Here is a 12,112-nt window from a genome sequence, read left to right as displayed (position 1 = left end):
TCCTTGGTTTACTGGGGAATTTTCCAGTGATTGGGTCACCATTTTTGGGATATATTCCTTTCAACAGCAGTTTCAATAGAAATGAGATTGTTAAGCTAGATAGTTCTTACACCCTCCCTATTGTCTGCAGTCAGTTTAGGGAAACCTACTATGCCTCATTGCTGGGGACAATCAGGTTATCAATCGTTTTAGTGAGCCAAGGGACCCATGGACCTAGACATGAAGCAGCACATATTGTTTATGTGCCACTAAGTTATTTTTGACTCCTAGTAACAAGGGACTAAAAAAAACACCAAGGGACTAAAAAGGGACATGGTGGCTTGGGGGCTAGGACGTTGAGCTTGTTGATCGAAAGGTCGGCAGCTCAGCGGTTCGAATCCCTAGTGCTGCTGTGTAACGGGGTGAATTCCTGTTACTTGTCCCAGCTTCTGCCAACCTAGCAGTTTCAAAAGCATGTAAAAATGCAAGTAGAAAAAATAGGGACCATCTTTGGTGGGAAGGTAACAGCGTTCTGTGTGCCTTTGGTGTCTAGTCATGCCGGCCACATGACCACGGAGATTTCTTTGGACAGCGCTGGCTCTTTGGCTTTGAAACGGAGATGAACACCGCCCCCTAGAGTCAGCAACGACTAGCACGTATGTGCGAGGGGAACCTTTACCTTAACAAGGTAGATTTTCCCCGTGTTGATCTATCAACAATGCACTCATCAACACTGCAATTGAATCCATCCACCTTGCAGCTGATCTTCTCTTTCCTAGCATTAGACTGTTTTATAGAGAACAGAATACAATAGAATACATCTGCTTTTCTCCTGTTACAGCCTTACATGTGGTCTCATACTTTTGGATTCATACTTTTGAATTCACTTTTGAATTCTTGCTAAGTTGTCCTGCTTATGCAAGTACTTTGCTTTCTTGAGAGTTTGAAAAGTGACTTCCTCTCCCTGTGGGGAAGCATAGCTGAAGAGAGTATCATTGTGCCTGATGTTTTGCAGAGCATTTCACAGGGGCTGCCCCTGACATACCAAAGATGAAAATGCAATTGCTCCTCAGTTGATTTTTATTCTTTTCTCTGAATCTAATTGAGTCTTCCAAAATAAGGAGTATTCTATAGTGATGATTATTTATGAGTTGTAGAGAATGCTCCTTTAGCATTAGATGTGAGTTTGCTGATGCTGTTGATTGTTCACTTCTCGTGCCAGTTAGATAAAGAAAAGAAATTAAAATAGAATAGCAATTAGGAATTGACTACCACAGATTCCTGGATGCTGTTTTCACAAAGCAGTTTCAGTTTTCTAAACAAACAGGTCTTTAAGGTTCTTTCTCCAATTCACATCCAATCCTTTTTGGACCTAGGAATAGTCGAGAGTTTTCTAGTGACTTAATACCCACCCACCGATTCCTAGTTCCCAGATGCATTGGGTTGTTTTCATATAATTAGTGGGCCATCTGGACCTTAGCAAAGTAGTCCAGCTAGATTCATCTAGATACAAATAGGTGCCTGGAAGTAAAATGCCAAGCCTTTCAAGCCCACTTCTTAGATATAGAAGAAATGAGATATAGAATGAATTTCTAAGAAATAAGTATTAAGGAATTGTTTCCTGGTACAGACAAAATTCTTTTAAAAAGTGGACAATATTCTCAAGCCACAGCAGAAAATGTTATTCCAAGCCCAGCATTTTCTGGCCAGAGTGCTTTAAAAATCTTTAGACTTGGAACATTGCTTTCCAGTCTCAAAACTATAAAAACTGTTAGCTCTTCTTTACTGTCACTTTTTTTCCTCACTAGAGATGTGGATAAAATGTGGAAAATTATTTCATTTTGAATCCCAAGCAAAGTCATTAGTCTCCAGAGTTTCTGATAAATAGTAATGGGTTGGTCATGGTTTAGCAAAACCAAAAGCCAAAGTGCAATTGTTCCATATTCCAGAAGAAACAATCCAAAAGAGCCAAGAAGAGCAAGTATGCCAGTCTCTATCCTTTCATTAGCTTTCCAGTACAATGTATCCCACACACCCATTAAGGCCCCAGTCTCCTGAGCACATTTCCATTTTTCCCTTCAGTGTCTGTTCCAGTACAGTATGCAGATAGTCCTTGACTTACAACAGTTCATTTAGTGACCATTCAAAGTTACAGTGGCACTGCAAAAATGGCTTATAACTTTTTCACCCTTGCAACTATTGCAGCATCTCCACGGTCACATAATCAAAATTTGGACATTTGGCAACTGACTCATTTACAATGGTTGCAGTGTCCTAGGGTCATGTGATCACCTTTTGTGACCTGACAAACTCAGTTGGAAAACCATATTCACTTAACAACCATGTTATTAACAGTGATTAACAACTATGGCAAGAAACATCATAAAATGGGGCATTATTAAAATGGGGCAAATTTACTTAACAATTTTCTCATTTAGCAACAGAAATTTTGGGCTCAATTGTCAGGGAATCATGCAGCCAGTATGCAAATGGAGTCAGAGATGCTGACACAAACTTGTATAGTGTTAAATAATTTTTTCCCCCCAGTAAATAAAAATAGGAGCATCATGTAAATCAACACAGCAGAAAGATCAGGAGGTAAATCAATGGAGAGCACACAGGAAAATGGCGGGAAACAAGGAAACTCCCCCTTTACTCTCAGCAACCAATCACAGCTCAGATTCCCTCATGCAGTGGCCAGCTCTCTAACCAATTAGCTATAACTGTTCTTGCTGTCTAACCCTTCACTGCTTCAGCTATTAAATTTTAAATTCCTTAACAATTGTAAGTTGAGGACTACCTCTATTGCATTTTTTCATCCATGGAAAACTATATAAATTTCTCATGGTCCAAGATGCTACTTTAAACAAAGCTGTTTAACTGGGAAAGCTGCTATTTATGGGCCAAGATGGCACTTTAAACAAGGCTGCATTTTTACTCGAAAAACCGTTGAGGCAGCACTCACTAGCATAGCACTTCTACTCCAGCAGTCATAATAAATCTTAGACTTAAAACAGAGGAAAAGGAAGATGATTTTTTTTCTTCCTTGTTCTGTTAAACATTTATGTGAGGTACACATTCATGTATAGGCACACACCATTTGTTAAAATTTTACTTGATAAGTCATTTTGACAGAAATCTACTTACAGTTACTGTTATATCACTATAGAACAGGGGTGTCCAAACTTGGCAACTTTAAGACTTGTGGACTTCAACTCCCAGAATTCCTCAGCCAGCTTTGCTGGTTTGCTGAATTTGGGGAGTTGAAGTCCCTAAGTCTTAAAGTTGCCAAGTTTGGACACCCCTGCTATAGAAGGAATCACAAGTTTTACTTCATTTTGCAAGGCAAATTAATTACTTGTGTCAAAATTTGTAGTAGAATTTGCTCTTAAGATGGTGTTTGATAGAAAGTATCCACAATTTCCTGAAAGAACTTGAAGGAGGAATTTTTATCCTGGTAAATGGTGTTAAGTCCTTTCCCTTTAAGTATGCCATGAATATTAATATTAATAATGCTGGAATCTGATTGCATTACAAATCTAGGGAGCAATCAAGTGAAGAAAATATATTCTTTATAGTTATATCTGCTCTTGCATTTAATTACATGCTAACTGAACATTAATAGATTTAAATGCTATTTGCAGGGTTGGCTGAAATGTTCTGCAGTCCACCAAATGGAAAACAGGAAAGTTTTGTACCAGAAACTCAGATATCAGAAATAAATGCATCAGAAGAATTTGGTATGTTTTATTGTGTATACATTCCGAATAATGACTTCCATACAGCCATTTAGCATAGATTACTTTATCATTCATCTCAAAGATAAGTACTACAAATCAATGAGGTTTGGTTTTTAGAATGGAAGGAAACCTCTTCTGCATCAATACCTCTCTTCTCTGAAACTGCTAAGGCTATGTGGAGTTCTTCCCTTATTATTGTAGAAATTTAAGTAAGAAGAGAAACCGCTTAGAGATACAAGCCAGATAATCAAAGGCAGAGAATAATAGCGTTTTATTAAGTCACTGAGCTACATCAAGTTGTAAATACTGAATAAAATATATGGTCTTATCCAAATAAAGTTTTATGACAATCCGATAATGGAAACAGGATATAATTTGTCATTCCTTGTGTTACCCTGTAAAGATGTTTTAGGGGAAAAATTAAATAATTAGCCAGCTGAGATAATTGAGATAATATTGCTAGCATAGTGTAAGCCGTCCCGAGTCTTCGGAAAAGGGCGGGATATAAATGCAAATAATAAAAATAATAATAAAATAAAAATAATTAGATTCATTCAAGGTGCAACAGTTTTAATGGCTTCAAATTCAGGTTAGAGAAATACATAAAACTGTTTCTGTATTTGATTTCACAATTTATATTAGTGGAATAAACATGCTCTCCTTCTGATTGGTAGAACATTTCCTAGATGGTTGTAGATTTTGGTCCTTCTGCTACTTAGAAGTTGCTATGTTTCTAATACTAATTTGCTTACAGTACAATCTCAATTATAATATGTATGTTTTCCATTATGAGTAACAGTTAATTTAATTTGACTTAATTAATTTTTAATATTCAAATGTAATTTGGTTTTTATGTTATTTGTTTCATTCTAAAACATAGTCTAATACATAATTATTATAAGTAATATTTCTTCACATTTAAATGCATTTCCATCAATGTAGTCAGTGAAGTTTCATTACTGTTATCATTTTTCTATTTCTGTTAGAAAAAAAGTCTGTTTTGGATTTTAATACTTCAAGCCAAAAAAGAGCTTACAATCAAGATGTAATATCTCCAGCATTGGAAGAAGTATCACAAATACCCATTCATGATGATTTAATTGTATCACTAAATGAAAGAAATATAATGGGAACAGAAGAAGAAAACCTGCAGCAAGAATCAGAGCCAGTCAGACAGTCTTTGGATATCAAGAGGCTCTTGAAGACAACTAAGGAAAAATCTGAATCTGATGAGATGCTTTCAGGGGTCAAGAGGCTTTTGAGGACACCAAAGCGAAAGTCAGAGCCAGTGGAGGCGCTTTCAGCAGTCAAGAGGCTCTTGAGAACACCTAAGGAAAAATCTGAATCTGTTGAGGTGCTTTCAGGGGTCAAGAGGCTTTTGAGGACACCAAAGCAAAAGTCAGAGCCTGTTGAAGCACTTTCTGCAGTCAAGAGGCTCTTGAGAACACCTAAGGAAAAATCTGAATCTGTTGAGGTGCTTTCAGAGGTCAAGAGGCATTTGAGGACACCAAAGCAAAAGTCAGAGCCAGTTGAAGCACTTTCAGCAGTCAAGAGGCTCTTGAAGACACCTAAGCAAAAGTCAGACCCAGCTGAGGCGCTTTCAGGGGTTAAGAGGCTATTTAAATCACCTAAGAAAAAATTTGAACCTGTTGAAGACCTTTCAGGGATAAAGAGGCTCTTAGAGACACCTGAGCAAAAATCAGAACCTGTGGAGGTGTTTTCAGGAATAAAGACATTGAAAACATCCAGACAGACTATGGAGCCTCTTAATGATGATATCTATACTAAATCTAGGTTATCTACTGAAGAAGTATTAAAAGACATGATTGGAAGTGTTACCAAAAATAAAACACAAATTATGGAAGATACAAATATTAATGGCATTACTGAGGAAGTTAAGGAAACTGTGAAGTCAATAGAAGATAGAGGAAATATTCAAATGATATCACCAAAGGAAATACTTGAACCCATAAATAATATGGTTGGCAGCAGTCAGATATTGAAAGCATCAAAATCTATGCCAACTGATGACTACTTGGGATTGCAGAAATTTATTATTGAACCTAGAGAGAGTTCTATAATTCCTGATATAGATTATACAGGTGTCAAAGAGATGTTGGACATTGAAAATGATAAGGTATGTTTATTATATCAAATATTTGTACTCATTTTTATTTAGGTAGCCCATAATTTAGTAACTAAAAGAATTCAAATAATCCATTTTTATTTTATAATAACATTTTGAAATTTTGGGACCAATTATGTTGATCCCAGAAAATTCAAATGACAACTTCATAGTTACTTTGGTTTTTTGGATTTAAGGATAAACATTGTGATCTTGTAGTAAGTATTTTTAGACTAAAATTACAATATTTTGGATTAATTACAGCTGTTAATATTGCAAAACACAGATTTAGAAAAAATGCTCCTCTGCATCTTACTGTCACTGCCAGCAGTAATACTTCATATTTGAACATATAATCTATCGTGTGTTCATTAACACATCAACTATAAGGGCAATACAAAAAAAATAGCCAGTGCTGATGCTCTTCTGGTGGAGGAGCTAAATAGCTTCTTTGCTCACTTTGAAGTCAAATAGACCTATCTGTGTGGCTCTAGCCCAAAGGCCCTCTAACTTCCAGCCACACACCCTGGATGAACATCAAGTGAGAGCTGTGCTGAGGGCTGTAAATCCCAACAAAGCTGCAGGTCCAGACGGGGTGCTGGGGAAAGTGGTAAAAACCTGTGCTGACCAATTAACAGGGGTCCTGACCAATTAACAGGGATTACATCAGTGAGGCTAAAACCAGTTTCGTTGTATACATGATGTGTAATAACAATAAAGGCTATACTATAGATTATATTTTTACTATACATAATATAAATTTGTGTAGCACCCAATCTCTTAATATAAATCAGGATTATGTAAAACATTTCCTTGAGAAGCATAGCTTCTTGAAATGCTATGCTTTGCGTATGTATGTATGCATGTTGTATGTATAGTTACTTTGATTTGCTGTCAGTTATAGCACAAGTATAGTCTGCATGCACTCAAGAAAGAAATTTGGAAACAATGTTCAGCTGCACTGTTTCCTAAGCTCAGTCTTACAAAATACACAGCTGTATCATTCAAGGAAGGGTACTGGAATGTTTTTCTGTGAGAAATATTTTGATGTCAGCTATTTTAATGTAATATTTATAGGCTAAAATGCCAGAATCTATGAATTTTGTGGAAGAAAACGGATCTTATACCAGTTCCAGAAATAAACTGGGTAAGTATAAAGTTTATTTCATTAAAATATGCTTTGCATATTCTTTTGAAAGTATACTATAATATAGATGAATGAAGATGTGGTTCTAATTTATTCCTGCAAAAAAAATTTTTGACATTTTAATTTTGATACAGATTGTTTCACTGCAGTGAATATTAATGAGAACTGCTCTGTAAATTTAAAATTAGTACAAATTTTAGAATATAAATATTAGGACATTCTAAAAAGAAGTTTTTATATCATTAATGAATTACTTACACAAATGTTTCTCCAAAGTAAAAAAGTTACCCAGAACATCGGTTCAAAACTTCATTTTTCTTAATGACTGATTTTAAAAATATATTTGAACATATTTTATTTCAGAATCCATGGAAAATGTGCTTGGAAGTTGTGAAGCAAACCTGGAAATTAAAATTGAAAAAGAATCTCATTTTCCAGTAACAAAAAATAATAGTTGTGAATTGAAAACAGAATTCAACAAAAAAACCAGAACAACCTCTCTCTCTGAAAACTATGAGCCAGATGGAATGAGTTTCAAAAATGAAGCCAAAATTGATTTTGTAAAGGAAGCAGCTGCAAATTCTGATGCATTAAAAACAGAAAAGCCTGAACCACTTTCTTTGTCTAGAACTAGGAAAAGGGAAATAAATAACTGCAGTTGTGCAGTATATACGAAGATGATTCACAGGCCTACAAAGAATAGATCAACATCAGCTAATTGTGAGCAAATCAGTGAAAGTTTTGACAGCCACACAGAACTAAATCCATTGTACAAACCTGAAAACAATTTTGCGACAATTAAAACAACCAAATTATCTCAAAGAGGAAGACCAAAGAAGCAGTATGTTGAAACAAATGGGGATATAGGATCTGACAACATAAACCATACTCAGGAGTTAGAAAAATCTTTAAAGGAAGAAACAGTGAAAAAACAGCCTGTAAACAGGAGAAAAGTGGCAACTAAAAGAAAAGGAAAAACTGTAACAAGTATGGATTTGGAAGAAAATGGACCAATTCAAGAAAATGAAAGTGATTTAACTATCAAAACAAGGCTAAGGTCTAGAAATGTAAAAAAGTGTGCAAGTGACGTAAAGACAACACTTGCTAAAGGTAAAGCAAATGATACAATATCAGGGGAAGAAAGTAATAAAAGAAATAAAAGAAGAAAGATTGCTGCAATACCATCAAGCCCAAAAACATTAATCACAACTTTGAATGCAGACAAGAAAGGAAAGCAAAAATGTACAATATCTAAAATATGTAAAACCAAAGCTTCAGAAAATAATCTAACAGCAATGGAAGAAAATTTAGCAGAGAAGGAAAAAAAAGTTCGTTTTTTACTTAAAGATGATTTTAAGGCTTTTGAAGAAAAACGTGCACTTGGATACGAGAGTAATATTCATAAAGAAGAAGAAAGTCAAACTGAAAACATTTGTAATGGGATTCCAAATGTTCCCTTGGAAAGCATGCAAACTCCTGCAGAGCCCAGTCTAAAAGAAAATCAGCCTAGAAGGGGCAGAGGGAGAAAGAAAGATCAAGTGGTCCTCAAATATATTCCTTTAGAAAATAATACTTCTGGAGATTCAACAGTGAACAAATACCCTTCCTTCCAAGGCAGATGTTCTTTGCCACAAGTTCAAAATGAAAATTTTAAAGAATCTGAAATGTTGCCATTAGAAAATGTACAAAATTGTGAAGGGCACATCCTGCCAAAAAGGGTAGTAAAAGAAAATCCACCCAGGAGAGGAAGAAGCAAGCAAGTCAATGAACCATCCGGTAATAAAGAAGCTGATGTCCAAGGTCCAAATATGGCCATCAGACAAGAGGATAATCAGTCCAAAAGGACAAGAGGGAAGAGAAATACTCAAGAATCCTGTTTACTGAAGAGCCAAAAGACAGCGAAAGAGAATCCACCCAGGCGAGGCAGACATAAAAAAACTATTTCTGGTGATGTATCTACAGATTTTGACAATACACAGATAACCCCCATAATAGACGAAAATATAGATGGCAAAAATGCTTGTCTTGCAAAGGAGGATCAATCAAAAGTAGGTAGAAAAACAAGAAACACTGTTGTATTTCCGAAAATCTTTTTTCCTGTCAAAAACAACACTTGTCATTTGCTGTCATCAAACAGAGGGGAACATTCAGATGAACAACCAAATGAAGATGTGAGGACAGCAAATAATGTAAATGAGAATTTCACATACAACTCTAGAAAAAGGAAAGCTGTTCATGAAATTTCAGCAAACTCAGTTTTTTCCAGTAAAAAATCTGAATTTATTGATAATGACATTCAACAAAATGGAAAGAAAGATTCAAAAGCTGTATCAAAACAAAATATATCCAGAAATAAAAGAAAACTATTAACATCTTGTGGCATGTCAGCAGAGAGTAACGCTGAACTAAGAATTAACAGTAAAAAGAGTCCACTACTAACAGATAATGTTGGTCCTTTAGAAAATAATTTTGGAAAAAAGCGTCAATCAAAGAAGCAAAGAGAAGAAACTAATATTGCATCACTAGTTTCTCCCTCCCTGAAAGTGAGCATCACTTTGTCACCATTATCTTCTGCTAATAAAAATCAAAGTGGAAACTGTGAAGATTCTGTTGGAAAAATGGAATTAGCAAAACTTTCAGGTACATACAATATGACACGCTCTCACAAGTACGTTATTCCAAAAGAAATGCTTGTTCATGAAACCCAAAACAAAGATTTGCAGAAAACAACTATGGCAACTGTGATCAATCAAAGAAGAAGTAGAAGAAAAATTAATCAACTTGAGGCTGCTGTTTCTCCTTCCCTCAAAAAAAACAGTATGTTATCTGCGAGCAGTGATAATTTTCCTAATGAACAAATTCTAAATAATGTATCAAATAAAAAAGTTTCCTTAATGGGCAAGGCACTGAAATTTCTTGAAATAAAAACCATGACTCAAAACATCAATCAAAATGATTTGTCTAATGACCAAAATAAAAATCTTAAACACTCAAATATGCTGGTGCAAAAGAGTTCATCAGAACATGCAAAAAGAAAACAAATTAACAATTCAGAAACAATTACCACTGCTAACATGGTGAAAAAAGTAATTCCAGAAAATAAATCAACAGTATCTAAAACAGGTATGTTATCTTTTATGTCTTAAACTAGTAAGCTTTATTCTTACTCTTTAGAATTAAAGAGATAATCCAGTAAAGCACAGAATTCCTCCTGATCTTGTCTTTCTGCTCCCAAATTCTGTTTGGGATTTTCAGTTTTAACACTATTCTGGAATCTTAATATCAATAGAGCACAACAGTTTAAGAAGGGTGCAGCCTAAAAGGTCCACAAATCAATGCACTGGTTTTGCATTTTAAAATTCACTCTAGGGTCCTCAGTATCAATTCACCAGAGGAATATACACAGAGTAACATTGAGAAGTCAAGTCAGTCCAGTTCAATATATACTCCACTTGCTTAAAAGATTAGTTTTTCTTTCTTGACTTTGGAGATGCAACTTAGAACTCCATAGGTGCAGGAATTATCAGAAGATTCTGAAGGAGCTCTTTTAATAGATCTGTATATCTTTTTCAATTGAGTCTATTGATCGTTGAAAAAGGATTTTTTTTTTTTTTTTCTCATAGGAATAGACTAAGTTGTCCTGCCCAGAAATGCAGTGTTCTGTTAACACTCCCAAATGATGCTCTTTTTTAGCCTGAAAATTTGTAGATGTGTTACGATTACACTTTTCAAAATTCTTGGTACTATATATCTATCAATATATCTGAAAGGTATTAGATTGATTAATGCTACCACAGTTTGAATGAAATAATATAAAATTAATTGCTCAGGCACTTCTGTACATTTTGGAACTTATATTTATCTGGGCTTTAGAGAATTAATGCCGTGCATTCATCCTTTAGAATTTCTTAAAATATGCTGAAGATTTTCTTGAATTTTAATTGATTTTAATCCTATTGGATTATTCCAAAATTCCGTGTGTGTATGTGTGTTCCAAATAAATTACCAAATGTAGGAAGAACTTTTGTAAATATTGGTATCATATATGTGTTTTGTTTTTCCTTATATATAGTGCAAACAAGAGGTAAAAAAAAAATGAAAGAAGAAAATACCACTCTGATGACTGAGTTGCCTAAAGAAACCGAAGGCAGGACAAGAGCAAGCAAAAGAATAAGAAAATAGTTTATAATATTTGCTCTGAGTGTATTTTTTTAATCTGAAAAATTACGACCTTAAAACTTTGAAGTTGAGATGCTTCAACATTCGCTTCAGCTTAACCCTTGACATTGATAATATCTGATGCAAATATTTTGTAAATAGCTTTTCAAATTATTTTTAATAAATTTTAATATTTCTTTAAAATATTAAAGGATTAGGAATTTAAATTTTAACTGCTTTGATTTGTATTGTCTAGAATTTTTAAAATGCTAATGTTACTGTACTTGCGTGTTTCAAAATTAAAAACATACTTAAGCAGTGTTGTTTTATATTGTGATCCAATTGACGCTCAGGTGTTTGCTTTTTTCCACACTGCAGTAACTGATGATTACCAGGGTGAAAAGCTAGCTATTCAGAACATAGAAATCTGAATTTGTACAAGGCCAGTGTTTTCTCTGTTTAGCATTATCCCTAGAGTCTTGCTGTTTTGTACAAGGCAAGCCTGGAAGATGTTTGATTAGCAGTTGGAAGCATGATCCATAATCCTATTGAAGGGTATATATCCAAACTGGAAAAAACATGGTTTGGAAGTTTGAAGAAACTGCTGGACATGTTATCATACTGTCAAAGCAAAATGCAATTAATTTTTTTCACTTGCCATATGTAGTTTTGTGTGCCAACCTTCAAATCTTCCCAGGACTTTACTGCCCCATAGCCTTTAAATTCAAGTATAGTGTGCTCATCCATCTACCCTACCTTTTTATTGTGCACAAGCTCTTTTGAAAGAAAAGATAGAAATTTCAACAGTTGGATTGCCTTCAATTGGGACTCATTTCCCAACATTTTTACACTCTTACTAAGGGCTTCTGAAGTGGTAAACGATAGTTCTCTTAAGAAATATTAATATTGCAAATATTACAGGCTCTGAACATACTGCTACATCATTACTATTGGTACTGCCTG

General features: G+C 34.7%; 1 protein-coding gene across 3 annotated transcripts in view; it reads left to right on the top strand.

The window, feature by feature from the left end:
• The window catches only part of MKI67 (marker of proliferation Ki-67), a 36,354-nt gene extending 24,893 nt beyond the window's left edge, over window positions 1-11,461 (top strand). For all 3 annotated transcript variants that reach the window (XM_058188724.1, XM_058188726.1, XM_058188725.1), the window contains exons 12-16: window positions 3,624-3,719; window positions 4,706-5,856; window positions 6,922-6,991; window positions 7,355-10,114; window positions 11,064-11,461. In XM_058188724.1, the coding sequence (XP_058044707.1) occupies window positions 3,624-3,719; window positions 4,706-5,856; window positions 6,922-6,991; window positions 7,355-10,114; window positions 11,064-11,173 (4,187 nt within the window). In that variant the 3' untranslated portion in view covers window positions 11,174-11,461. The remainder of the gene's footprint in view (window positions 1-3,623; window positions 3,720-4,705; window positions 5,857-6,921; window positions 6,992-7,354; window positions 10,115-11,063) is intronic.
• The last annotated feature ends 651 nt before the right edge of the window (window positions 11,462-12,112 follow it).

The sequence above is a fragment of the Ahaetulla prasina genome, chromosome 6 (assembly GCF_028640845.1).
Source record: "Ahaetulla prasina isolate Xishuangbanna chromosome 6, ASM2864084v1, whole genome shotgun sequence".
Taxonomy (NCBI): Eukaryota; Metazoa; Chordata; class Lepidosauria; order Squamata; family Colubridae; genus Ahaetulla; species Ahaetulla prasina.
This window is presented reverse-complemented; position numbering and strand designations above follow the sequence as displayed.